This window comes from Hyaena hyaena, unplaced genomic scaffold, assembly GCF_003009895.1.
Source record: "Hyaena hyaena isolate Hyena2069 unplaced genomic scaffold, ASM300989v1 scaffold_1569, whole genome shotgun sequence".
Classification (NCBI taxonomy): Eukaryota; Metazoa; Chordata; class Mammalia; order Carnivora; family Hyaenidae; genus Hyaena; species Hyaena hyaena.
The window spans coordinates 27,142-54,339 of NW_024082203.1; the positions used below are offsets into that span (position 1 = coordinate 27,142).

At 54.7% G+C, this 27,198-nt stretch overlaps 1 protein-coding gene across 1 annotated transcript; it reads right to left on the bottom strand.

Annotated features, from left to right (window-relative positions):
* Nucleotides 1-26,958, bottom strand: EHD3 (EH domain containing 3). Its single transcript, XM_039224228.1, has 6 exons — nt 26,094-26,958; nt 16,769-16,945; nt 13,574-13,671; nt 5,784-6,196; nt 4,977-5,141; nt 1-2,211 (listed from the first exon to the last, which is right to left on the bottom strand). The coding sequence occupies exons 1-6, from the start codon at nt 26,318-26,320 to the stop codon at nt 1,684-1,686; spliced, it is 1,608 nt and encodes a 535-aa protein (XP_039080159.1). The 5' UTR covers nt 26,321-26,958; the 3' UTR covers nt 1-1,683.
* Nucleotides 26,959-27,198: the final 240 nt, after the last annotated feature.

Sequence of the window (27,198 nt, forward strand, 5' to 3'; positions counted from 1 at the left end):
TACCAAAGGATAACTGTGCTATATTAACATGAATACTAATGACAAATGCACTGCAGTAGTAAGCACATCAGAGATACATAGAATGTTGTCTCTATAGTCTGAACATAGATATAAAATAAGTTATGCTTGTTTTTGTTTTCCATCACAGTAGGAGTATAGCATACAAAGTGATTGGTTCAGTGGTCACAAAGCAAGCCAAGGGAGAAACCACAGAAGAGGGCACAGGGCATGGAGAATGGTGGCGACGTGCCAAGGACGCTGCAGTCATGGGGGCTCCTGCAGGGAACAGGGTCTCCGACCTCTCACGTTAGCCTTCTGAGCCAGCATGAGGTCCCACGTGATGACAGTCAGTGGCTGCCTCTGAGCTGGGATGATTCAGGCCCCTGGGTGGGCGGCCAAGCGGGGCCAGGAGCCAACAGCACCCAGCAGGCAGCCCACTGTTGCGCTGGTGCTGTTGGGCTTCTGCGATTTGGGGAACATGGGCCGCAGAGCCAGACGGCACGGTTTGCTTTTGCGATGTGACAGATGGCCAGACTGATGGCCCACCACATGCTGGCTGGCCGTCCTCCCTCGCCGCCCGCTCTGGGAGGCCGAGGTGCCTTGTGTGCATGGCCTGCTCTCCAAGGTTCATTGCCCCCTAGCGATGCTGGGATCCTGCACATGTCGCGACAGCAGAAGGAAGGGTCTGAGGTCCTGGCTCTGAATCCTCTCTCTACCACGTGTGACCTCTGTGACTGGGAAGGTCGCCTAAACTCCTCTGAGTGTGAAGTTCCTCATCTGCAAACTGGAGGGAATGATGCTTACTTCCTTGGGGGCTGGTGAGGGCAGAGTGGGAGGATGATGTATGTAAAGTGCCAAACACAGCTCCTGGCACACAGGGCAGGCTGGATAAACGGGAGATGGACCTGAGCATCCCAAAAAACATCAGGGATGGGTGGAAAAAACACAAACCTCACACAATCTGTGGAATAAAGCCACGTTGACTGGCTTTGGCTTGAGGATTTAGGGCAATTTCTTTGCTTTCTTTTCTGCCATTTTTTTCCCCTCTCTCCGGGTCTGGGATTCTTTGAAATGAAGTAGGGGTAGGGATCAAGGGCAGGTCTGCGCGGGCAGAGACAGCCTGAGCCTAGGAAAGCACACAGCTCAGGGCCATGTCTCTTCAAATCTGGGACCAGGCAGAGGATGCTTCATTCTACACCATCCCTGCCCCCACCCCTGCTCCCTGCAGTGGCCCCTCATCTCACATCTCTCAGACCTGGAGCATTTTTTTCCCACTGGGAAGCCAAAGAGGGGGAGATGGCACTGAAAACAGTGCAGTGCCTATTGCATGAGAAGCATTTTCCATCTGCTCTGAGCCTGGGAATGTGGAGGTGGATGGGCCACCTGTGGGGAGGTGAAATTCCTCTGTGGGTGGTGAGAGATGGAAGAGAAAGAAGGATGAAGACCTGGGCTTGAACCTGGGTCCCTGGCAGCACTCTGGTGTTTCTACTAATGCTGAGAACTTGGAGATGTGTCCAAAGACCAGTCTGGAAAACTAGCGATCCCTGTCCCCTCTCATCTGTAGTGTATTTCTCAAGATGTGTGTGTGTGTGTGTGTGTGTGTGTGTGTGTATATGCGCGCGCACGCATCTCATTCTCCCCCATCTCCAATACCACCTGTCTGCTCTGAACCTCCTCTGTCCATCACTCAGCAACTTTCCTCTTGGATGGGGGCAGCAGGTGGGCAGGCAGCTCGTTGGGCAGCTCATGCCCCTCCAGCTTGACCTTGATCAGGTGGTTGGCCAGAGCAAACTCCTCATCATCCAGCATGCCATCCTTGTCAATGTCAGCCAGCTTCCAGATCTTGCCCAGCACGCTGTTGGGCAGCTTGGAACGCACCATCTCCTTCTTGGCATTGGCACCTGTGATCTTGCCATCCACTGGTGACAGGGTGTAGAAGATCTCATCGTACATGGGCTTGTCCCTGGCCACCACCCACTCAGCGTCATCGATGCCCTCCCCAGCCCCCTCCCCATAGCCGTGCCCGAAGGGGCCGTGCAAAGTGCCCTCGAACGCTCCGCCCTTCACCATCTGCACAGGCCGCTGGGTCTCCTCCTGCCGCACCAGCACCATGAGCTGGGCGATGTCGTGGGCCAGCATGTCGTCTACCACCTCCAGCAGCTTGCTCTTCAGTGGCTGGAATTTGCTAAAGTCCTGGGCCTGCAGCTGGTCCTGGGAGGAGGAAGACAAAAGAAGGTGACAGTAGACGGCAAGGGAAGGAGCTACTTCCCCTTGGTGGGGATGCTGCCTTCTGTGAATGCTGTAATGTTCACAGCCCTGGAGGCTAAGCTGGTCACGAAATAATGAAATACTGTAAGATAGGAGGGAGGAGAAGAAAAAAAAAAGGCACACTGGCTCTTGGTGGAATTTTTCAGGAGATAACAGTTGCAGGGTCTGGGGAAGAAAAGGAAATTGAACAAGTATTGGTTTGATCCATTTATCTGGATTCCCTTTAATACTCTGGAAAGCAATGCCATTTCTCTTTCAGCTAGTTTTGGCCATTGAAGGGTGGTTCCTGAATGCTCTGTCCTCTAGACCGAGGCATACGGGTCTCCCTGCTTTAATCACAGCGGTAATACTGGAGAACATTGCAAAGGTCTCACTGCGTGATCTCATTCGCTCCCCTGGGGCCTTTCTGAGGGAGGGGAATCACATTCTATCCCCATTAAGGGAAGGAAAGACTGAGGCACAGGCAACTGAAAACAAATCCTAACAGAAGCCAAGGCTCAACTCCAACCAGTGATTCTTACTCAGGCTGTGCATCGGAATTACCTGGAGAGTTGTCAAACACCTGCTTCTCCCCTGTGGGTTCTGACACAGTAGACAGAGTAGGCGGGCAGGCAGAGTCTGTAAAAGCACCCCTTCCTGCCTTCCCGTGACACCCACACCACATGGCAGAAGAAATATGTCCCACTTGCCACATCTCTGCGATTTTGAGAGGTCTGAGTCTAGAACGCCCAGCTTCTCCTTGGTCTTTTCAGCGACAAGGTGAGAGCTCTCTGCTCCTGCCCTTGGCTCTGACCACAGCTATCTCAGGACACTGGACAGAGAGGCCAGTGCACACGAGTCTCAGGGGCAAGCACATCGAGTTCCCTGCAGGGAAATGCAGAAAACACCCATGGCGACATTTCAAGGGCGAGTGTTAGCTTGTACATTTCTCACCTCCCTTCTAAGGCAGGGCCGAACCTGGGAGGCAGGTGGAGGCTGGTGGGGGGTATACGGGGCATGAGCAGACAAGCCCGGGGTCCCTGGCATCTCTCACAGCCTGCCCACCTCTAGGTGTGTTTGGTGGGCTTCCAAAAAGGCATCCTAATATCCTAATATCAGTGGGGCACAGTGGCTCAAGGACTGGTTTACGTGCCTGGTTCAGGGCACTGAACAACAGATCCTAACATGTGTCTGGCAAACAGATGCGAAGGTGAAACCTTTATGCTACAAAAGGATTCCTCACATTAAAAATGGGGTTGTGTGGTTCCTTTCGAATGTTATCTTCCTAAATGTTTGCTTCCAAAGCACAACATTCTTCTCTAATTTTAATTTTTTTTTTATTTTAGAGAGAGAGTGAGAAAGCACATGAGTGGGGGAAAAGGACAGAGGGAGAGACAATCTGAAGCAGCCTCCATGCTGAGCCTGACGCGGGGGCTCGATCCCAGACCCTGGGGTCGTTCCCTGAGCCAAAATCAAGAGTTGGAGGCTCAACAGACTGAGCCATCCAGGCGCCCCCAGATCGTTACATTCGTAACAGAAAGAGAAGCTAAAAGTTGGAAGTATTCCAAGCCACAGCTGAGTGACAACCCTGAGTTATGTGAAAGTAATTCTGAAATTATTAACGGGCTCGTGGTAGGTGGTTCCAGGAATGAATGGCTACATGAACACACGCATTATTTGAATGCCTATTTTTTTCTCTTCCTTAAAGCACATAGGAAACTAAAAATGCCTATTTGGGACCATATGGATGCTCTGAACCTCCAGTCTTAAACCGAGAAAGGAGTTCCAAGCCAAAGATCAAAATCAGCAGCAAGAGCAAAAACAATATTACTACTTCATGTGCTGCTATTCTTTAAAAAATTCCCTAATTCTTAGAAACCTTTTACTTTTAAATAATTACAGAACCATGAGACGCTGCAAAACTGGTACAGAGAGGTAGGTCCCTTGTTTGTCACTCTGCTTCCCTCAGTGGTGACATCTTAACTCAAGACTGCATTTTAAGAGCCAGGTTCTGTGCGAAGCACCTTCCATTTATTATCTCACTGATGCTCATAGCGTACATATCAGATGAGTGCTTCTGGAGCCTGAGGTTAGAGATGAAGAGACAGAGGTTCACAGAGGATCCAGTTAGCACAGGGGTGGTAGATTCTTGCTTGGGCTGTGGAGACGGATTCCCAGCAGCCTGTGTGAACAGTGCACTCAGAAAGCTGCCAGCAATTAATTACACAGGTTAATCACCTTTGTAAACTTCAGTCTGCTCATCTGTAAAAGGAGGGAGAATATGCATCCCTCAGAGGACTGCTTTGGGGAATAATGTGAGAAATCAGGTGTTACGGTGCCGGGCCCAAGATAGGAACCCTCGGGGTACCCCAAAGGTGGCAATCTCTAGTGCAGACTTATGTTTCTCCATGTCCCAAACTGCTCCCAAGTAGGAGCTCAGAGGTAAACTTAGGCACTCGAGGGCCTGGAGACCCTGCGTCAGGTGACATTCCATTTCACGCGGCAGGGCAGGGATGCCAAGCCTGTGGTGTCTGTCACTGGGGGAGGTCCTAAACTGGAGGTATCAGGCAAGCATTATGATACCCCAGCCTCCCTGGGAGCACTGAGGCTCTGTGTTCTCCCCAGACCCAGTGACACCAGCAGGGAGCACAGACCTGGGGCCATCTCCATCCTTCTGATCCTGGGCAATCAGACTGTCCCTTGTCCTGGACCCCCAGACCCCGGATTACCTGCATCCTCTTCAGGTTGGGAAAATCCCCGGGTGAGATCTGGTGTTCCCGCTCGATCCGGCCATAAATCTCAGCCAGGTTGTTCACCAGCTCCTTCTTCTTATTGTCCTTTCCGAACACCGACGGCATCTCCTTCTTCAGGGAGCTGATGATGTAGGCATGAACCTGGGAAATGGGAGCAGAGAGAAACCTTCCACTCAAAACCCTTCAGCCGTTCCTTCCTCCAGGGTTGCTCTGGCCCCATCTCTTCCCATAGACGCTTCCTCCTGCTGCTATCTCAGCAATAATTTCTATCCCACCCCCTTGCTCGTAGCACTGAGCCGTTTTCCTAGATCACACAGGAAAGGTTAGAGTATGGGAGAGGTTAAGGTCAAGGCAGTTATAGGGATGGTAATACTGGTGATGTTGATGACGAGGAAGCCAACAACAACGGGTAACATTTCCTGAGTACCTCTGAGGATGCTAGGCACTGCGGTGGGGGCTGTTACATTCCTTATCTTACTTTACCTTCCCCCACCCCTTCATTTTATAGAGGTGGAAACAGGCACAGAGAGACTAAGGGCCTTGCCAGGGTTGGGATCACATTTTATAAACTGTGGAGTTGGGCTCCAATCTGGCCACCCCACACCAGGGCCTGTGATCATAACCATTAGGCTATCCTGCCCCCGACTACTGAGGGGGCTCAGCTGGTACCCATGATGCAGGAGCTAGAGGACACTGCCCCTACCCCCAACCTGGTGGCAGCCCTCAGCTCTTGCACCTGAACCTCCCATCCCGAACCTCCCCGTCTCCCAGGGTCAGCCTCACCTTGGCCAGCCTGGCTCTCTTGATGAGGTCGTTGAGCTTGCGCAGGGCAGCATTTCGGGGCAGACTCTGAATATCTCTAAACAGGTCTTGCTCCTCGGCCTCAAAGAGCTTCCGGTTGTCGGGGATGAGAAGGGGGTGGGACCAGAAGGAGCCGATGTAGACCCGGATCACCTCCGGGGTGTTCACAATCTTCCCCAGGGACCACATGAGGGCCCCGTACACCCGCATCAGCTGCTGTGTCTCGATCTGGTCCGCCTTGTTCAGCACCACCCGCATCTTGTCCTCATGGTTCTTGAGGGCCTTGATGACCTCTGAGAACTCATCGGAGATGTCCAGCTTGTGGGCGTCGAAGAGCAGGATGATGCGGTCCACCCGCTCGGCGAACCACTCAAGGACAGCCGCAAAGTCGTACCCTGCGGCAAAGGGGAAGTCAGGAGGGGGGCCTCTGCTGCACAGGGAGGGGCTCGGGGACAGGAGGCCAGGTGTGGACACAGAACGCCATCTTGGGAGTCACACCTGGGTTCCAGCCCTTGCACCTCCACATGTTCTGTATTTAGCCTTGAACATGTTAGTGTTCCTGATTCTCTCACCCATAGATGGGCATACTAATAGCACCTGCTTAATGGAATTATAAGGACTAAATATACCCCGAGCCCAGCACATAGTTACTATGCACATCATTATTCCCATTTAGTCTTTTCATTCAGTCAAAGAGGCTCTTTCCATTCAGGGACAGGGGGCTGGGCTCTGCCCAGCAATGAGGCAGGGGTGTAGTCCGTGCCACTGAGATACTGTGGCAGTGACTCAGCCAAGACCACCTTGCTTGCAGGAGGCGGCCGCTGGGGCACGGTACCCAGCTCTCCAACCTCAAGTTCAGTGCTTGCTCCAGTGGGCAAGACCTTCATGTCATGGCCTCATTTCACCCCTGCAGCACCCTTTGAGGTACACAGGATGAGAAGACTCATTCCAGCTTTTAAGAGGAAGAAACTGAGGGGCGCCTGGGTGGCTTTGTCGGTTAAGCATCCGACTTTCGCTTAGGTCATGATCTCGCGGTTCGTGGGTTCGAGCCCCATGTCAGGCTCTGTGCTGACTGCCAGCTCAGAGCCTGGAGCCTGTTTCAGTCTGTGACTCCCTCTCTCTCTGACCCCCTCCTCTGCTCACATTCTCTCTCTCTCTCTCTCTCTCTCTGTCTCTCAGAAATAAATACAACATTAAAAAAAAAATTTAAAAAAAAGAGGAAGAAACTGAGGTTTGAGGATGACGTGACAGTCAAATAGTCCCTAAGCGGTAGGGCTGGGGCTGACAGTGCCATCTGGGCCCTGGGCTCCCCGCACACGCAGAGGGCAGCCGTTTTGCACGTGGCTGCCTCCTTGCCTCCCCGCCTTCCTTTCTCCTTCCCTCCCCAGTGCCCAGGCGAGCCTGCAGCCTGCACCCACCCTCCTGCTCTCTGGTGCCCAGAACCAGCAAGTCTGCCCTCCTGGGTGGCTGGGGAGGGCAGCGGGACTCACTCCCAAATCCGGCCCGGTCGGACTGTGACTGTGGCGTGCAGGCCTCGGGCAGAGCAGCCCCGAGAGCGTGCTGCAGCTCCTTGCTAGCGAGGCCCAGAGCAACCACTCCTGGCTGGCTGGCTAGTCGGCCAGGGTCTGGCGCTTCACCGACAAGGAAGCGAAGGCTCAGAGAGTGTGCAGGGCCATCTGGTGGGAGGGGGAGGGGATGGAACCGGGATCATGTCTCCCCCGCAAATCAGGCCCTCTGGTCACCCCTCCGTGGACTCAGGAAAGCAAAGGGGCTGGAGAAGCTGGAGAGGAAAGAGGCTCCCGCCTCTCCCACCTCTCACCAATCCCGGATGGCACCGGCTGTGCAAGAGGGGGCGCAGCTGCAAAGGCTTGGGGGGCAGTAAGGGCAAGGCTGACCAGCCCCCACTTCGGGGTGGGGTGGGGCAGTAGTAGCTCAGTGCCCATTCCTATTGGCTCGGTGTTCTTGAGGTAGGATGTGCTCTGAAGGGGTTCCCTGAGGAGCACTGGCCTGGCAGGCTCACTTCCAGTCTCTGTCAGCCATCAAGTTGCTGTGTGATCTTGGGCAAAGACCCTTCTGTCTCTGGTCCCCGGTCTCTTTGCCCGTTAAAACAGGGAGCTGGATTGGAAGATCTCTGAGCTTCCTTTCTCCCTGCTTCGAAGACCAGAGGTGTGAGGCTGGAGAGCACCACAGGACGATGAAGGGGAGACAAGAGGAAGGCCTTGCTGGGCAGGGAGAAAGGACCCTGGGGGGGCCTCTGTCTTAAACACCTTGGGGGTCCTGTGTGAGGTCTGCTCTTGCTTGAGGACACACAGACGGCTTCTGGAAAGCTTTTCTGGGATTTCATAAGCACAGAGGCTTCCTATTCATCTTCCCACTTTTGCAGATTCTGCGTGCTCTGACGAGTGCTATCAAACTGCAAAGTTAGTAGTGCCAGGCGCTTCCTCCCCAGGTTTGGCTGCAAGGACCTGAGGACTAAGTGGCGAGGGTGTAGACTTCCTCACAAGCTCGGCCTCCTGCTCCCCGCTATTCAGAGCCTAGCAGCCTCCAGAACAGGTAACTATCTCCGGGACTGGTGGGAAGGGCAGGGCTTAGGCACATCCAAGAATGGGAGCGTCTGAAAGGCACGGATGGACCCATTAAGGGCAAGGCACAGGACTAGCTCTCTCATTTATCTTCTGTGTGACCTTAGCAAATCTGAACCTCAGTTTTCTCAGCTGTAAAATGGGGATGATAACACGCAACCGATGAGGGGTCAGTGCTACAGCCATGGCAATAGGATTCCATAGCACAGGGAGGGCCTGGATCAGTCTGGAGGGCTCTGCCCTAATGCCTGGGATGACAGGTCCCCTTCCCCGGCTGGTCTTGGGAATGGCTCTGAGACCCCCAATAGGAACTCCTGAGCACCTGCAGCAGCTCAAGGGCTTATGAGAAACAAACTAGTAGGTGGAGGGAGATTGAAGCCCTGAGAGACGGAGCGGTGAATCTGGTCTTCTCGGAATCCCTGGGATTATGCGCAGCGAGTCTGCTGGCTCCAAGAGATCGGTCTGTCTGTAGGCATCAGGCCCAGAGACCGCGCAGCCTATGGAGATCTGGGGCTCTCCCCACTAGCCTCCGGCTCCAGAGGACTGGAGAGAAAGCATTTCTAAGTAATGCCAGGCAGGAGGAAATCAATGAGACAAACGCAATAAGCAAGGCAACTCCTTAATCACCCTCTGACTTCCTGCATATTCTGAACAGCAAAGCAGGGATCATGTTTCTTTGTATTTTTAACTGTCTAGTTTGATCATCATAACTATCCACATGCCAGGAGCTACAGGGGACACACATCTTACAGGGAAGGAGGGGACGGAGAGGTTAGGAGCTGGCCGAGCTCACACAGGTGGGATGTGGCAACCTTGGGACTAGACCCCAGACCCTTGACTCCTGTCCACGCTCTCTTCCTATGCATAGCCATGTGAGAGGCTGGAGCTCAGAGGACCGAGCTCTCAAACCAGGCACTTGTCGTGGTTGCATAAAAGGTCCTATCCTGCCCCCCAAACTCTTTTAAAGAGATTTAAAGACATTTTAGCCAAAGAGAAAGAAAAGGACATCAATTTTCAAAACGTGGGAAGAGTTCAGATGTCAGTGGGGAACAAACGCCACACTGCATGCCTCGGAGATGTAACCTTGGAAGTGGCCCGACAGACTCATTGCAGGCCTCCGATGACCGTAAGGCTGGCGGCAAGCCCTTGTGACATGCATCTGGATCCTGCTGTTCTGCCCTGGCCCACGGAGCCCACACAGGTGCATGTGTACGGCATGGAGTCTGGGGCCCCTCTCCAGCAAGGGCCCAGGCACGGGCCAGGGGCGTAAGACTGCAAGGACCAGCCTGGACCCTCCACGGTGCCCCCGGGGGGAACCGTAGGTGAGAGCCGGCCCCATTCTACTCCCTGTGCTCTTCCTGGGCAGGTGATGCTAAGGCGCTTCAAAAGCCGCTAAACTGGGTCTCAGGAGACCAGCTCCCATGGCAGCTTTGTGGCCCGGGCATGGGGTTCCCCTGCTGTGGCCCTGCTGAGCTCACCTGTACAGGAAGAGACCTATGGGGAGGAATGGGAGCCCCAGGCCCAAGGGGGTGCTTTTCTGGCGTGGGGCCTGCAGGAATGTCTAGCTGACAAGGAGCCAGGAAACGTGGTTCTCAAGTGTGAGGACACTCAGGCTTCCGGAGCCCCTCCCGCTGCTGCTGCATCCTTTCTTCCCAGTAATGAGCCCGGGACTGGGCACATCCTGTCACTTCCAGGAACTGCCTCCCTGCCCCTCCGCTGCCCAGCCCAGGGCACTTTCATCCAGAGACAAGCACTGGCCCAGGACCTGCTGGGCTCAGGTTCCAGGATGTCCCTTGCTTCCTCTCTCCCTCTCAGACACCCACCCCGAGGCCTGGGGAAGAGGGCCCATACCCTGAACAAGGACCACACTTCTTCCAGCTCTGGCCCAGGGCTCGGTGCTCCGTCCCATGAAGCCTGAGGCCTGAGGAGCCCTTGGGAGCAGCTCACTTTCCAGAATGTGGCACCCCAGGGTCACCAGGCCGGAGGAGGCTCTGTGCAGATTTGATAACAGTGCTTCTTTTTGTTGGTGAGACATAGTACTGTGCCTGGCACGGAGCTCAATGAATGGGGTATGGGCTGGACTGTAGGCTCTACACGTCTCTAGGCCTGGGGAGCTTGTCCAGGGCAGCTGCAGGATTACTCACGGGTCCTGTCCTGTCCTGAGCCAGCTGGAGGGAGGACAGAAGCACTGGATCTGTGGTGCAGCCAAACCCAGAGCTCTGTGTGTGTGTGTCAGGAGGAGTGGGGGAGGATAGTGTGTATGGAGGGAGTGGTGGGTGCATGTAGGTGTGGGGGTGTATATGTGTGTAGGTATAAACTGGAACTACCAGGTTCTGTGGCTGGGAAAGGGTGGGAGAGGCTCTGCATACTGGAAACTTCCCTGATACCTAAGGGTGCCTGATGCCCTTTCATGCCTAGTCTCCTTGGAGTGCTGAGGGCAGCACTGCCCGGGCTGGTGATACAGCGCCCATGCCCAGCTCCCAGCTCTGGTTTTTATCACAGGGAAGGCAGAGAACAGACTGGTTTATGTAGCCAGTCATGGGGCCATCACTTCTAGAGGTCAGCGTGGTGTGGGAGGGGATGGGAGGGGCAGGCAAGGAAACCAAGCACCCAATTTGCTGAGGGCAGCCACTGAGGTCTAAAGATGAAAGCAGGAGGGAAGATACAAGAACAGGAGAAGTATGGAATGGGACAGGAGCTGAGGAAGACAGGAGTCCCTGGAAGCAGGCTGCCACACACAGTTGCACAGGCTGTGCACTGCACAACTCTAAGGGAGGCCGTCTGCACAGATTACTCTGAGATTGTATAAAGGGCAGCCCTGGCTGGCAGATAAAGGGGAAAGAAGGGAGTGCACTGTCATCCACGCCCAGAGCTGTCTGTTTCCATTACCATCTGTAGACCTCACAAGGTCCTGTGGTGGGTATCATTATCCCTTGTTACAGAAGTGGACGCAAGCTCAGGGAAAAACTGTGACCTGTTGAGATCTATACATGTGTTTAGAACCAGAGGGCTCTGACCTCCCAGTCCAGTGCCCTTGGAAATCCCAAAGGCTGGAGTCCTCTCAGGCTGCACTGCCTCACAGGTGCACGCACCACGTCCTCCCTCCCCAGCCCCCAGGTGGTTCAGAGTGAAAAGTCGTGGCTCTCCTGAGCCTTCCTTAAGGACACCCAGGGGGCTAGTGTGAATCAGTAAATCCCCTTCAGGCCTAAATTTAGGATGAGGCCAGACGAAATGGGCAGGGCAGGGCGGGGAGGGGGAGGGCTGGTAAGGAGGGAGGGAGTGTTTAGGGAAACAACAGAAGCGACACGGAGAGCCACCCAAGCCTCCCCTCCACAGGTCATGGACACGCGCACCGCAGCGCTCAAGAAGGTCCAGGGGAGAGAGCAGACAAGCCTCTCTTCCCGGGGCCGTGGGCTCTATGTCTCCAAACCAGCTCCGCCTCACCCCTGCGCCGCCCGGAGCCCAGGCTCCCCTATTCCCTCCGCTGCTGCCCCACTGATTACATGACATGTTAACTCAAGGCCCCTCCTGACTTGCTGCTATCTTTCCCCCCTCGTCCCAGGGTCACCTCCTCAGTGAAACGGGAGAGAGGGGCAGGGCCTTCCTGCTGGGGTCTCTGCCCAGCCCCGCCCCCCACCTACTCCAGACTGAGGTTCCCGGGAGCAGACTCTGTCCTGCAGGACAGACCGGGGTCCAGAGGCTCTGGAGTGCTGACCTGAGGGCCTCTCCCGCCATCTTCCCTGTCTCCCCTCTGCCAGGGCGGGCTGTCCCCACTCACACAGCCACGGGGGACCACCCCAGGGCCGAGCCGGGTCCTGTCACCCCAGAGAGCGATCTGCAAGAGAGCTGCTCCGCCAGAGAGGAAGCCGGGCCATCTGTCAGGAGTGCTCAGGGCGGCCTGGTTCTGACATGACGGGCCTGTACCCAGGCCAGCACCAGCCGCACTTGGGCCCCCTTAGTACACGCCTGGGGGCACTGGCTTGTTACCCGTGAGGCAGTGGGCTCCCCTCCTGGGGCCCCGGGAACCCGGGGTTAAGCAGGTGCCGGGGGCTACAGGCCCTGCCCTTGGAGGAGAGGGTTTCTGGACCCCACTGTGTTGGCACAGACCTGCCGCACGACAGACCTCGGGCAGCTGCAGGGCACGGGGAGCCAAGGCACATGCGGCGGGAAGCAGACAGTCACCTAAGGCCACTGCCCAGAACCCTGCCAGCCCCAAGCCTTTCCTTCCCGGAGGCTGACTTCTGAGTGCGGACTTGGCTCCAGAACTGGGATGGGAGTGGCCTGGCTTTGCCTGACAGAGACACAGCCCAGAGAGGGCAGGGGGGCTGCCCAGAGCACACAGCAGGAGGTGGCAGGAGAGGCTGGCTGGGGGGGCCAGGAGCAGACCTCTGTTTTGTACAGCATCATCTAGCATTTTAGAGCCAGAATAAAACCCAGTGATGATGATGGTGTTTATTCACGTGTATGGACATTTGCTACGTGCCGGGCAGAGGGCTTTGTGCCTGGATTATTTCTTTTAATCCTCCAATGAGCCTATAAAGTAGAGAGAACAATTTCCCCCTATTTTACAGATGCATAATTGAAGAACCCTGCCTGAGCTCACTCGGCGAGGACGTGGCAGACTGGCGCCAGGGTTCTGTCTCCTCGCTGCCATGCCCAGGGTCCTCCCTTCGTGAGCCGTTAGCCCATCTCTGTCTGGAGTGAACAGTTTTCCAAGTGCCGCTCCAAACCTAGCTGCCCACTCTTAGGCCCCAAGCACGCTCGCCTCCTCACGTTACTGGGATGAAGTTCTCTGCAGGCCTTCCCTGCGGAGCGCCCCAGGCCAGGGACCACGGGACCTTTGGGGCGCCCTAGGCCAGGGACCACGGGGACTTCAGGAGCAAACCAGGGTCTGGCCCATGGGTAGTGCCTCCTGGAGAATGAATGAACCCGATGAGGTAAGTAAGGCAGACACCGTTGTGTCCTTTCACAGATGAGGAGACTGAGGCCAGCTGTCGCCTGAGCTACAGTGGACCCGAACTGTCCCCTGGCCCCTGCCTAGGACTGTCCCCCAAGGCACACCAGGCAGCGCCAGCTCGTCAAGGTACAGCAGGGTCCTGGGGAGTCTAGCTCATAGTACAGAAGCAAGAAAACACACCGGGAAGGACACAGCACAGAGGCAGAATCGATCCCAGTGGGGGCGTCGCTTACCTCGGCTGATCCTCTGCTTCTCCCCGGACAGGATCCCCGGGGTGTCAATGACGCTGATGCTCTCCAGCACCGGGTTGGGCAGCTGGGCACACACAAACCTGCACGGGGCGAGAGCAAGCCCGCTGTCCTCTCACTGGCTCCCGTGCACCCTCACACGTGCAGGCGCACCCAGCCTTGGGGCAGACGTTCAGAAGCCTGGCGGCCTTCCGGTGCCGACCCCAGGCTCCAATCCAGACTCGGCCTTGGCACTAGGCCCCCTGGCCCTGTATTTGGGGGATGCTCCCTGGGTGATCCCGAGGCAGTCGTGATCCTGCATTTGTGAAGTCCTGCTATCAGGGACACGAAGATGTGCAAACCTCAGCCTCTGCCTCCAAGGTGCACAGTCTGATGGGGAGGGGGCACGTGCGTGGGCAATCACAATATGGGTGGTATGGGACCAGCACCTTGAGGGAGGTCAGGTGAAGGCCTCAGGAAACCCAAGGTGAAGAGAGGGCTTCCAGGGACGGCTTCCTGGAGGAGGAAGCACTGGAGCTGGCTTTGATGAAGGGGTCACAGCACCCAGGAACATGTATTTGGGTTTTCAAATGCAATGCTATCGTTAAGCCTCGTTAAAGGAAATATATCTAGGGCTACATCCTGAAGTCTCAAAACACAAACTGGTAAACCTGAGGCCCCTCTTCTTCAGGCCTTCTCCTTTATATGCTATTGTTGGTGGAAGCCAACCAGGAGTCTTACTCTGTCCAGTGCACTGGGCCTCCACCGCCCAGTATAGGCGAGGAGGCTGGGACTCACGCTAGGGGGTGTTGGGAAGGGCTTCACAAATGACGCCAGAGTAGCCAGAGTGGGGATGAACGGGGAGGCAGGTTTCAGATCACGGGGGCCTTGAAAAGTTTGGGTTTTATACTGAAGACGACATAAACCCATTTATACCAAGGAACATTTTAAGCAAGAGTGACTCCGTCAGATACGGCGGTTGTCAGCAAGTCCAGCTGAGTTCGTCACGTCTGTATGCAGTGCCTGCCCCGTGCCCGGTGCTGGGCTAGGTGATGGGCTGGAACAGTAAACAGCACAGCCCCTGTCCTACAGGGACAAGTTGCTGAGGGAGGAGCCCATGGCTCCTCAGGCTCTAGGGCACACCCAAATATTCCACAACAAACCCCACATTTGCTGAAGCTGGTGTCAGCTGGGTTTTGTCACTTGGTGACCTGGTAGCCATGTGCATGGGGCTGGTGTTCGGGGCGGGGAGCTGTGGCTGAGGCTTCACCCAAGCTGAGCTCTTGGGAGTGAGAAGGGCAGGGGGCTGAGGGTGGGGGGGGGTCCCGCTGAGGGGGACACTGGGTCACAGGAGCCAGAGGGAAAGGGGAAAGAGCAGACAGGGAGACAGCAGGAGGCCCAGAGGCTGAGGGGGAACAGAGGCTGAGAGAGAGACGGATACCAAAGAGAGGCGGGGTGAGGTCACGGTGGGAAGCCCCCATTGCTCATCATCACTGAGAGGTCATGGTGACCCTCACATGGGCAGCTGTGATGGGGGAGTCATGTTCCCAGGTTGGAGGACAGAGAGAAATGAGGAGGTCTAGTCAAGAAACTTGAAGGTGGCAGGGTCAAGGTTAGTGAGAGAGCCAGTGCTCAAGAGAGGCAGGGCTGTGGAGAGGAGATATTTCTACGTGGAGGGGAGGGGTGGAGAGGGTGGTGTCATTGGAAAGAGAATGGTCCCTGAGGAGCTGGCCCGGAAGCACCTGTGGGGAGGAGAGGAGGCAGACGTGGAGGGTCAGAGAGGGAGAGGCTCTCTGCAGACTGGTAGAAGGGAGCGGGGACAGACGCAGGTGAACTCCGTGCATGGACAGATTAAAATCCAACTCCAGAGACTCCAAGGGTCCTGGCTTCCATCTTCTCTGGAATAGGAGGCGAGGCCATCTGCTGAGGGAGAAGGAGGCTACGGGGTTGGGGTGTGTTTGGAACATGACCCTGGGCAGCAATGAGACGGGAGCCAGAGGTCTGTGGTGCAGCCTCCCTGGGTGTGGCTGCTGTGAGCTGGAAGCTTCTGGAAGGGGGCTTCCTTATTCCCTGTTGTCCTTCCCACGGACATGGCTGGCAGGTCCCCAGCCGACATCAGTCTAAACGCCCGTCCTGTCGGCTCCTGAGTGCTCCGGGAAGAAGGCACAAACCCTGCAGGGCTCGGTCTTCTGCTCCTGGGGCTCCTGCAGCGAGCTATATTCTTCCAGTCCTTGGAGGATATATTACACTTAGCCTATTTTACAGGTGGGAAATGGGAGGCACAGAGAAATTAGGTAATTAGTCTAAGATCCGTGGTGCCCTTTGGTAGGATTTGGATCCAGACTCTCTGATGCCAAAGACCATCATCTTTGCCATTACTCTAAATACCTCCTATTCAAGAAAGTAGTTCAAACTGTTTAAGTGCAATGCACGTGCAAAATTGTGGTGTGGCCCTATGTGACAAGCGTGACTGGGGGGCAGCCTGCATTCTGGTTATGCAGAATAAGAGCGGGAATGTTGGGCCAGCTTGCTAGGCATTCCCTACTGCTTTTGCCACTCAAACTGACACAATGAACCTGGTGTCTGCAGGTTTACACTTGTCCCAGGGGAGGGGAGGTGGCCTGGTCACGCAGTGAGTTTAGTGAGAGAGGCAGTGCTCAAACTCAGGACTTCCACCATCAGTCTAAGGTTCCTTCCACCCAGTAAGAACAATGTCCAGGAATAGAGGGAAACCTTCCTCTACCTCCTTCCAGTTGGATGCAAACCCCTTCCATAATACAGTTGACTGTTGAACAATGAGGGGGTTAAGGGCATCATTTCTGCCACCCCACACCACGCAGTGGAAAATTCACATATAAATGGACCCACACGATTCAAACCTGTGCTGTCAAGGTCAACTGTATAGACAAAAGCTGGGTATTATACGGAACAGCCCTCTCTGCTTTCACTGGAGAGGGGTGCAGATTAGGGGGAGGTGATTCAACTCCTGTACCTTCCCCTGCTCCATGATCAGGAATTGGACCAGCTCCTACATCTGTAATCCACGGTGACTGACTCAGTTACATTCCCAGCAAGAAGGGAACAACGAAGAGACTCTGGGTATGGAAAAGGCACTGAGCCTCCCAAAGCCCTCCTCTTCCTTCTCATACCCCAACAAGAAGAAAAGAGAACCCCCAGGATATGTGTTCCCTGAGCACTCACCTGTTCAGGAAGGCATTGCCAAAGGCGTTCAGCTTCCTGAAAGGTTTCTTGGGATCCACCACCAGGGCATTCCCAGGGATAATCCCCTCCACCTGTCCGTGCATCACAGCAATGAAGGAGTCGGTGGTCGGCTCAGGCCCAATCCGCATGCCTGGGAAATCCTGCTCCAGGAGGTACCTGGCAGAGGGAGCACAGTCATAATGCAGAGATTCTGTTAGCAGAGCAAAGCCGCACGTCTACCACAGGCAGGTGCGGATGGGAGTCACGGCAGAGGGGCAGATGAGCAGCAATGACATTCCTCGGTAGAGACAAATTTTCACGGATGGGGAATCCAAAGACCTCTGGGGAGGAAGTGGGATTTTAGCTAAACTTAAACTATCTAATCTGTCCTTCTTGGTCTTTATCTTTATCCTTATCTTGGTCTTTATCCTCTCTGAATCAGTAGTTGGAGGGCGAGGAGATGCAAGATTTGGGCTCAGAAATAAAGTACGGGTTGAGACGCACTTCTGCGGAGTACGGCAGATTTTATAGGTGAAGGCGGCCAGCTAAGGTACCTGCAGAGGGGCTAGGTAAGAAGGAGGCTGTTCACAGACTCTGCTGGCTTAGGTCCGCAGGCCAGCCACTTAATATAAAATATAAAGATAGCTCCTACATCACACCGTGTGAAGGGCACACTGTACCAAGTCCATCTTCATGACGTCTTACACTGCTGGTCCCACTCTCCAAAGTCACTATGAGGCTGTGGCCTGCGGGTGCTTCTCTTTGCTCTTTTTCAGACCTGGGCAGTGAGAGCCCAAGGCTGCTTCCTCTCTCCATAGCCCCTTTTGGAAGTCAAGAGCAAAGGGACACAGTGAGCCAGAGAATGAAGGGAAGGAACATGGAGGCCTCCCGGACCAGTGGTCCTCAGCCCTGATGGAGCATTCGAGCTACTGTGTGGCCTTAGCCAGTGGTGCCCAGGCCCCAACCCGGCGGTCCTGTCCCGCTGGCTCAGGGGTGGGGCCCTGGCCACTGGCCTGTTCTACGAACTTCCTTAATGATTCTGACATGCAGCCTGGGAGGACATCCTGCTCTAGACCAACCTTTTCATTTCACTGATAAAACCACTGACGCTGACACTCACTAGAATTTCCACCTGCCAGACATCATGCTCATTGCTTGGAGAACGTCATCTTCATCGGGCTTCATGACGGCCCTATGAGCAGGTACTGAGGAAGCTAAAGCTTAGTAGGGTTATGTGGCTTTCTCCAAGTTAAACAGCTAGTAGTGCAGCTAGAATCCAAACCCGGATCAGTGTAACACCAAACCCTTTGCTCTCCAGCCATCTTCTGCCCTGACAGCAAGCTGATCAAGGCCCTGCAGTTTGGGGGCAGAGCTGGGACTGGATGCCATGATTCCAGGGCCTGAGCTCTCTGCCTACCTTATGCCTCCCCAGAAGGGGTCTGGAGCACGGGTCGTGTTCCACCTAGCAGGCTTGTAGCCAAGGAGACCGATGGTGTTTCTTCCGGCTCATTGACATCCCGCTTGTACCTTGGGGAAGTGTTCTGAGCTACTCGTTTACTCTGCGGCTCAGGGCGGTTCAAGCTGGGTTGCTATGGGCTCCCTCCCCAAGGAGCCAGGGAGGAGCTGCCACCCAGGGGGGACACACCCACCCATTCTGGAGGGGTTTCAGTTGCCTTGGGGAACCTCCCATCTTCCTCCCAAGAATCCAGGCATACAGGCAAGATTTCTTCCATCAGAGGACCATTTTGAAAGCTGGCACCTGGGCTGTGATAAGAATAAATGACAACATGGATGGACCTTGAGGGTGTTATGCTGAGCGAAATAAGTCAGGCAGAGAAGGACAAATACCATATGTTTGCACGTATAGGAGGATTAGGAGGAACTTGACGGAGGAACAAGGGGGAGAAGAAGGGCGGAAATGGTGGGGGAAAGGGAGAGAGGCAAACTATGAGAGACTCTTGAATGCTGACAAAAACTGAGGACTGATGGATGTGGGGGGGAGGGGGGGTTGGGCATGGAGGAGGGCACTTTGGGGATGAGCACTGAGTGTTATGTAGAAACTAATTTGACAATAAACTATTTGTAAAAAAAATTAAAAAAAAAAAAAAAAAAGAATAAATGACAACAGTGGCACACTTGGACAGTGCGTCTGGCTTTCTCAAACCCACCTTCTTCAGGGCCTCAGAGGAGAGGCGGGGTGTCTCATCAGCCCAGGGCCAGCCACCGGGTCTCTCTAACCATGAGGGACCTTCCGAAGGTACTTGCCCTTTGCGAGTCTCATTACCTTCCTCCATATCATGAGAGATCATAGTTCTGATTTATGAAGCACCTGCCATATTCCAGAAGCTGTTCTAGACTTTCCATGTATTATCCCACTTCATCGTCCCATCTCTGACTGGAGCGCCATGGTGCTTACCATCACATGGGCCTAATAAGAAAGCCCACCTCATAGTGTTGGATTAGATACAGACCTTAAGCACATCAACAAGTACCCAGTGCCAAGATTACAACTCATTGTAAAAAGGAAGAGACACAGGTCAACAATGTGCCCCAGAATATGCAGTCAGTAAACAGCAGAGCTGGGATTTGAACCTGGCACATTGGACTTGAGGATTCATGCTCCTTACCACTACATTCACTGTCTCCATTCCTGGAGACCAGGAAATGCAAAAGGGCTGAGCCCCCCAGGGGACCAGGAGGAGGAGTGGAACGAGAGGGCCACAAAGGAGTACGGCCTGGATGGAGGCTGGCCAGGGGACGGGCTTCAGCGCTCGCACACCCAGGAATGTACTCATGTCCCACCACTGGGGTTCACAGCCCAGTCTCCACGAGTGGGATGGAGCACACAGAAGTGGCTGCTACTGGGGACCAGAGCAGGGCCAGGGTCACTGGCTCTACAAGGCCATTCTTGGAACCTGAAGCTGTTTCATGAGAGTCAAGGCTGTGCCCAGGAAACCCACCATTCTTGCCTGTGCTGGGAAGGGGGCACCTGTGCGGGCCTGGGCCCCGCAGGGAGCATGGCAAGTGTGAATTCTGAGGCTGGAGGAGGGTGCCAGAGGTCACCAAAGACCTCAGGGACAGCAGAAATAGAGTTGGAAGGAAAGAAACATTGCTGAGGCAGCCTCAAGAATGCCCAGCCCGAACAGGGCCAAATGCAGTGATGAAGTATCTTTCAGACACAGGCGTCTCACGTTCCAGCCCCGAGAGAGACGCGGCGTACCAGCAGATGAACAAAGGGTGATGCTTCCCAGCATCCCAAAGGCCACTTTCCAGGACGTACCAGAGCCGCAGCCTCAGGCAGCCAAGCGAGGGCCTGGAGGCTGGGCTGGCTGTCCTGCCGCCTCAGCTAAACCCACATGACCTCCAATTTGCTGACTACACACACACACACACACACACACACACACACACACACACACAGGTCTGGAGAAACACAGAATCCAATGAGGCCACCAGCAAGTTCAGGGACACAGTCGGGTCCGGCAGAGAACCCAGGGCTGGGTAAATTCTCAGGGCCATTTGCGTATGGCTTGCAGCAGCAAGTGCCTCCCGAACAAAGCCACCACTGTGTCCAGAAGGGAAAACCTATTGAGGGAGCTCATCGCTGCTTCTCGATGGGGAGTGATACAGATCGCCTCTGTTGCCAGGCAAAAGCATTCCCACAGTGGTGTAAAAAAAGAAAAGTGAATTCAAGCCTGGGTGGGAATGGCAGAGACGGGGACCCGCAAGAGTCGCGAGGGCCAGGCAGGTGGGGTACCCACTGTGTGGCAGGTGCCCTCTGGGACCTTTACCCAGATGACTCCACCTCATCGGTCCCAGAAGCATTATGGTATGGCAGCATTATTTCAGTTCCACAGTTGAGCAAATTGAGATAGAGATTGCCCAACTTGGGGGCCAAAGAACACTATTTAGAGGCCCCAAGAGGTGAAGCGATTCTGGTGCCCCCTCCTCCCCATAGCCATCCAATGCAAAATGAATAAATACTAAAGCACAATATAGGTATACAGAGGTCCCATGCGATTCTGACTTTTCCCAGGAGGAGGATTTTTCTTCAAGGTTTTTTAAAGCAAATTGTTTTCTAACATTTTCCTCATGTGTTTGTGTCCTGCTTGGCAGGCAATCTAAGCATGTGGCCTGCTTTACTGGTGACCTAAGTACCCAGGGTAAAGGCGTGGGGCCAAGAATCTTAACCCAGTCTGCCTCTGGAGTGTCCATGTCAGCCACAGCAGGGGCCGGACCTCAGGGTGCAACTCTTACTTTGCAGATCTGGAGACTCGAAAGGCATACATGTCACCTTCTGCTCTGTGTTCTAGGTATCTGCGTTGTACATCTGTATCTTTGGTCTGTCTAAGCCTTGGGGTCTTAGCTTTCAAACAGGGTCAAAATGATGCTTGCCCTGTTGGGTAATACTGGCCTCAGGAAGGTTTTAGGGACACCAGAAAGCACCCCATAATCACAAAGGGAGGTGGTGGATGGGAGACCCTCAATGGTGCAGTTGAGGGCTGAGTGAGCTCTGTGCTTCATGGAGCAACCAACACTGTCCCTGGCATACTGCAGACTCTGCTGTGGGACAAAGTGACCCCAGCACAGAGGAGACTTGTGGCCGGGCTGCCAAGCCTGCCATTAGCCTCCCCTTGCCTGGCCCACCCTGCCACAGGCCGGCCCACCCAGTCCAGGATTAACCAGCACTGCCCACGGGATTCTTTCCCACCCCTCCTCCAGCCCTAGGAGGTAGAGGCAAGATCCTCGCCTCCCTCACACCCCTCCCCTTTCCCTTTATCCCAGCTGTGGGTGGCGCTAGCCAAGGGCTTCCCCCACCCTCCTGAGGGCCAGCCTTTAAGCCTCCGCTTAGAGAATCAGCTAGAAAGAGGAGAGCAAATGAGAAAGTCCCAAGCATAATGCCTGGGACATAATTGGCGTTACACTGGTTCTTTCCCTTCCTAATTGGAGAGTAATACTCTGAGGTGGTCGTTGCTCTTCACACATTAGAGATTAGGAAACTGAGGCTTGGACAGGTGAGGCCTTCCTGACAAGGTCTCTTAGCTGGTACTGTTACAGCCCGGATTCTGCTGAGCCAGACTGTGTTCCTTCCATGGCCTCACTCCATTGTCAATGGGAATGGAATGGAGGCTTTTCTCCAGAAGTTCCCTCCTACCAGTGAACGCTTCTCCTGATGACCCCTGGACACCTGGCTTTCAAGGCAGATCTTAAGCCAGACCTGAGGCAGGTGGACTCGGTTCCTCTGGCCTAGGGCTATTTACTCCCTTGAGTAACACTCAGGCCTTGTCAGAGGTAGGCAGGTTTCCACTTAGGCCCCCCGAGGGACCAGCAGACCAGAGCCCTGACAGGCAAAGGCTGTCCCCTGACCTCAGCGGGAAGACAGGAGCGAGGTGTTACAGGGACTGTGGCTGGCAGGATAGACCCTACAGAGGTCAGTGGGTCTCCCTGGAATGGTGGCCCCTGTCTCTAGTCCTTTGGCTTTCCGAACGATCATTCTTCACATGGCAGCTGTGCTATAACTGGGGGTGAGGCCTGGGCAGCGGGGATGCCAGGGCTGTGATGAGAGACGGCGTGACAGAGCCAGATGCTGACTCACCATTGTGGGAGGATGCAGAGAGCCCCCTGAAGAGGTGGGGGAGTCCAAAGCGCCCATTGAGTAGCCCCCCACTTCACCCCTGCAGCCCCACCATGTGATCAGACTTCAGAGTCTGAGTCCCATTGTAGAAGGACCACGTGATCCTCAGGACCAGCCCAGACCTCCCGGTGCAGACCCAGGCAGCCTAGCTCCGCCCGCCACAGTAATCCTCTCCTGCAGCTCTGTGGTGGCCCAGCCAGGCCTCCCTTCCAGCCCAGTGGAGCACCGGGGTCTTCCTCAGCCCCCAGGGCCGCCCCACATGCAGCTCCAGGACGGTGGGGGGTGGGACGGGCCTGCGAGGGAGCAAGGGTCAGAGGCTGTCAGGGCCAGTGAGAGGGAGGGAAGGGAGGGGGACAGCATAAGCAGGTGGAAGGCTGCCAGACCAGAGGCACACAGGGCTACTGTACCTGAAGAGGCGGCCTGTGTTGTGGAGGAAGCAGCCACTAGGCCAATTTATTGTTTATTTTATTGGTCGGGGTTGCTGGGCCTTAGGCCAGGGAAGTTATTTCAGGCAGACAGCATAGCACATTAATTAGTTATTAGAAGAATGTCCTTTTCTGCATGTTCTTCCTGAGATGAGAAATAGACCCTGTGGCAAGTACATATAAATGAAAGTGGGTGGACACTCAGGAAGCAAAAGACCCAGGGCCAGGGAATGAAGAGGCAGGTCTGTTTCCGAGGGAAAAGTCCCTCACAGGTCCAGGCCTGGCCGGAGCAGTGAATCACGGTGCCCCAGGCAAGAGCAGGGGTGGGGGTGGGAGGGAGGCACCCTTAGCTACTCCAAGGGGAGTCTTCTTGGCCCTGGGGAAGGGGTGTTGTCTCCACTTACCATCTTGGAAAGCAACTCGGAAATAGGATTCTTAACACCAAAATTTTTAAAAAGTTAAAAAACATTCAAAAACAGAACTGTACAACCCTCGGCCTAGTGATTTAACTTCTGGGACCCGCAGAGAAAAAACAGTGCAATAGGTGGGAAAATATTAGGTATAGAGGCATTCAGAGTGATTCGACAATTAGCAAAAAATTAGGGATGGCCTAGAAGGTGCAAAAGAAGCGGGCTGGTTAATGAATAATTTGCATATACATATAGTGAAATATCGTGCAGCTTAAGAATATTGCTTACAAAGACTTTTGAATTTCCATAAAAAATGCTCCTTCTCTAAGTGAAATAAATTAGCATACAGAATCACATTCTGGCATGATCCCAACGGTGTTATAAAATAGCTAAAAATACTGGAAAGATATATATATATATGATATTTAAAATGGTCTCCCCCGAGTTGTGGGATTATGGGTGATTTCTTTTTCTTCTTCCTCAAATTTATTCTTGTCTCCATTTTCCAATGGGAGGAAAAATAGCTGTTCAGTGGATTTAGTGAAAAGGAAGGAAAAGATATAATTTGGTTTCGGAGGGCTTCCCTAGGCTGTAAGCCCTGCTACTCTGCTGGCAGATGGTCCCTCAAGGCGGGTGCTTTGGCTGCAGGAGCTAAATTCAGTTACTACAGGAGCAAGTGAGGAGGGAGAACTTTTGAACTTGGAGGATAAGAAAGCGAGGGAACTGCCTCCCGCAGCCTTCCTGTCTCTCTCAGATAAGGCATAATCTATGGGCAACTTGACTCTGCCACTCTCTTAGACCCAGTTAACAGCCAGCATGACTCAGGCAAAGCCAAGAAAGTGTCTCAGTCAAGAGGCACTTATACCTGCTGGCTGCTTCAGAATCTCGCCCCCAGGGACACTCGCCTTTCCCCAGCTTCCCTCCCACTCTGTACACCTCTACTGGGGGTAGCTGAGACCCCAGGCCGAGGCCTCAGGGAGCAAAGGCACAATAGTAAATAACAATAACGTACTAAGAGCTATAACTGAGGCGTGTCCAGTGGCCAAGGAAGGCAGTGTGAGGGCAGGAGCCATCTGTAAATGGCCTGCACTTCCCGTGAGGCACAAACCAGGCCAGGTTGGAGGACGTGGATTACAAAGAAAACCTTTGTACAGAACCTACGTAGCTCTGAAGCGTCTTTGGCAGCAACTAAGGGAAATGGATCAGATCAGGGGTTCTTGCCCTGAGATGACACATAAATTTGTAATTTGTGTGTGTGTGTGTGTGTGCATTTTTCTACAGATAGAGCTTTTGTCAGATTTTCAAAGGATTGACCTACCTTTAGAAAAGTTGAGAAAGCAATGGATTAGATTCATTGCTAAGAGCCCTCAGCGTTCTAATAATGTCAGGTATCCAAAAGCCAGTAGCTGCCTACCCCCTAACTCCTGTAGTTCTTTAGAAATCACTCAGCCCCTCAAAGCTGCTGAGCCCAACACTGTCCACCCTCCAAAGAAAGGCAAGCCCAATCGGGTGCTCTGTTCAGACACGGCATGTTAGCACAGAGCAAGCCCTGCTCCCAGGCTTGTGTATAAGCTTTGTGTTGGGGGAATTAGTAGCTAGAAAATTAGCAAGCTGACTGTTAACTTTTCTGCTCTCCTTGGCAAACAAAGCACAGTGCTTTGCATATTGCAGGTGGCCCAACTCTAGTAAGATTTGATTTGAATAGAAACAGGGCCCCTGCTTTGAAACCTGGAGGAGATGAGCACCACTGATTTGGGGAGGCCACTGCACCCACTGCCTCACCAGGGGAGTCTGACTTAACACAGAGGGCCACGGAGCACCTGCAGCAGTTTGGCAATGGCTGTAAATGAGGCCAAAGAAAACCACCTGGCCTTGAAGGTTGTGTGGACTGAGGACTGGAGAGGAGCCTGTCCTGTAAAGATGGGAAAGACTGTCATTACTCAGGTGGGCAAAGCACAGAGCTCTCTGAACGCAGGGTGGATGAGCTGACTCCCCGAGGATCCCTCTGGCCCTGGGATTCTGTAACTCAAGGGAATAGATGACTCACCATCAAACCCACAGGCATTTAGCCAAGGGTTTCTTCCCATGCATCTAGGACCAGCCTCCCAGGTTGGCCTCCTACCCAGTTAACACAGCGTGGGACAGTCATTAAGCCCTCTCTGCCTCGGCCATTTCACCTGCCAAGTCAAGGGGCTGGCTGAGTTGATCGCCAATGTCCCTTCCACATCTAAAAGATTTAATGATGTTATTACTAAGCCATTAAGAGCAAACAAGGGAAAAGAAAAAGACATTCTGCTTCTGACACTGTTTCTGTCCAGTCTCTGAGAGACAGATGTAGGATGTCTGCTCAGACAAGGAAACTGATAAAAAGGAGAAGTGGCACTACCCAGCAAGGGCTATAGAGTCCCCAGCCTACTTCCTCAGCTGCAACTGTGAAGCCCCCAGGTGAGTGGCTGAGTCCTCTAAAAGGCAAGAGGGGTGGTCCTGGCCACGAAGGGCACATCCCTAAAAAGTGAGGGTGTGAGACACCCCCACCAGCATAAGGTGTTCTTGTGACCAGGAGCTTTCTCACTTGAACCTCCTGGGCCTCAGTTTCATCATCCATAAAATGGGGAGAATAGGGATGACTGAACTTTTGACACCTCAAACTGACCTCCTGAGCCAAGCGCTAAGTACAGCAGAGAGGTACTTAGGTACTAGGTAAGGGGAGAGGGGGGACCAGCAATTCCCACCAGGAATTGTGGGGTAAGCTTTGGACAAACACCAGAATTTCTTCAGCGCCCTCAAGGGAAGGCTTCCGGTGCTTTCCCAGGCAGGAGGGGCCACCGGGAGGAGCTAGGCACGGGGCGGCTCACCTGATGAAGGTGGTCTTCCCAGTGGAGTACTGGCCCACCAGCAGGACCATGGGCTTGTTGTCGAAATCAGCATCCTCCAGGGCGGGCGAGTGAAACTCGTGGAAGCGGTAATGCTCTTCCAGGGGCAGCAGCTTGGTCTTGTAGAGTTTCTTGAGCCCCTCGCTCACCGTCTGGAAGACCTCGGGGTCCTTCCTCCGGCGGTCGTCGGAACCCAGCCAGCTGAACATCTCGGCCGCCGCTCGCCCCGCGCGCGCAGCCCGGCGCCGGGCGCCTTCGGCTCCTGGGAGAAGGGGCCCCGCAGGACCGACCAGCCGCTCCGAGCCGCGCCGCCGTCTCACCCCAGTGCGGGGCTCGACCTCACCATGGCCAGGCGCGCGGCGCGGGGGTCCCCGGGGCGACGGGAGCGCGCCCTGCCCAAGCTCCTGGGGCCCAGCCCAGCTCCCGCTTCAAGCAGCGACCAAGGGTGGGGAGGAGGCGGGGGGGAGGAGACACAATCTGCGCCAGGCAGAAGGGCTGCGATCTCGGAAATTAAAGTCAAACCTGAAATTAAACTGCAGGATGCCGGGGTGTGATGCCGGGTCCCCAATCTGTCCCCCCTCGCCGACCTCGCCTGGCCCGGCCCTGGTGCAGGAGAGGATGCTTCGGCTCGGCTGCTGCGCGGCCCGCCGGCTCAGCGGAGGAGGAGGCGCTGGCCAGCCCGGGGACAGCTCAGCATCCGCAGCCGCAGCCCGCAGACCCAGGCGCCGGTTTAAATGCCAGCCGTGCAGGAAGCCGGCTCGCGGAGGAAGTCCCCGAGTACTGGCAAGGCCAGCCAGGCCCGTCGGCCCCGGCGCCCAGAAGCTGAGCAGGGCGCCGCCATGTGTGTGGGCAGACGCTCCGCTGGGGACCGGCGACCGCAGCCTGGGAAGGGAGGGATGCGGAGTTCTGTGGGAACGCTCTGGCATTTCAGTCCGGGCCTCTCGAGGGTTGATTTGGGAACAGCGCCCTCTCAGGGACGGCTACGAAGGCAGAGCTGGCCCGCTCCACCCTCTCCCAGCTTTTACACATAGCCTTTACTGCAGTCGCCAAGGCCAATTCCTTAGAAAGACAGCCAGGTACTCCAGTG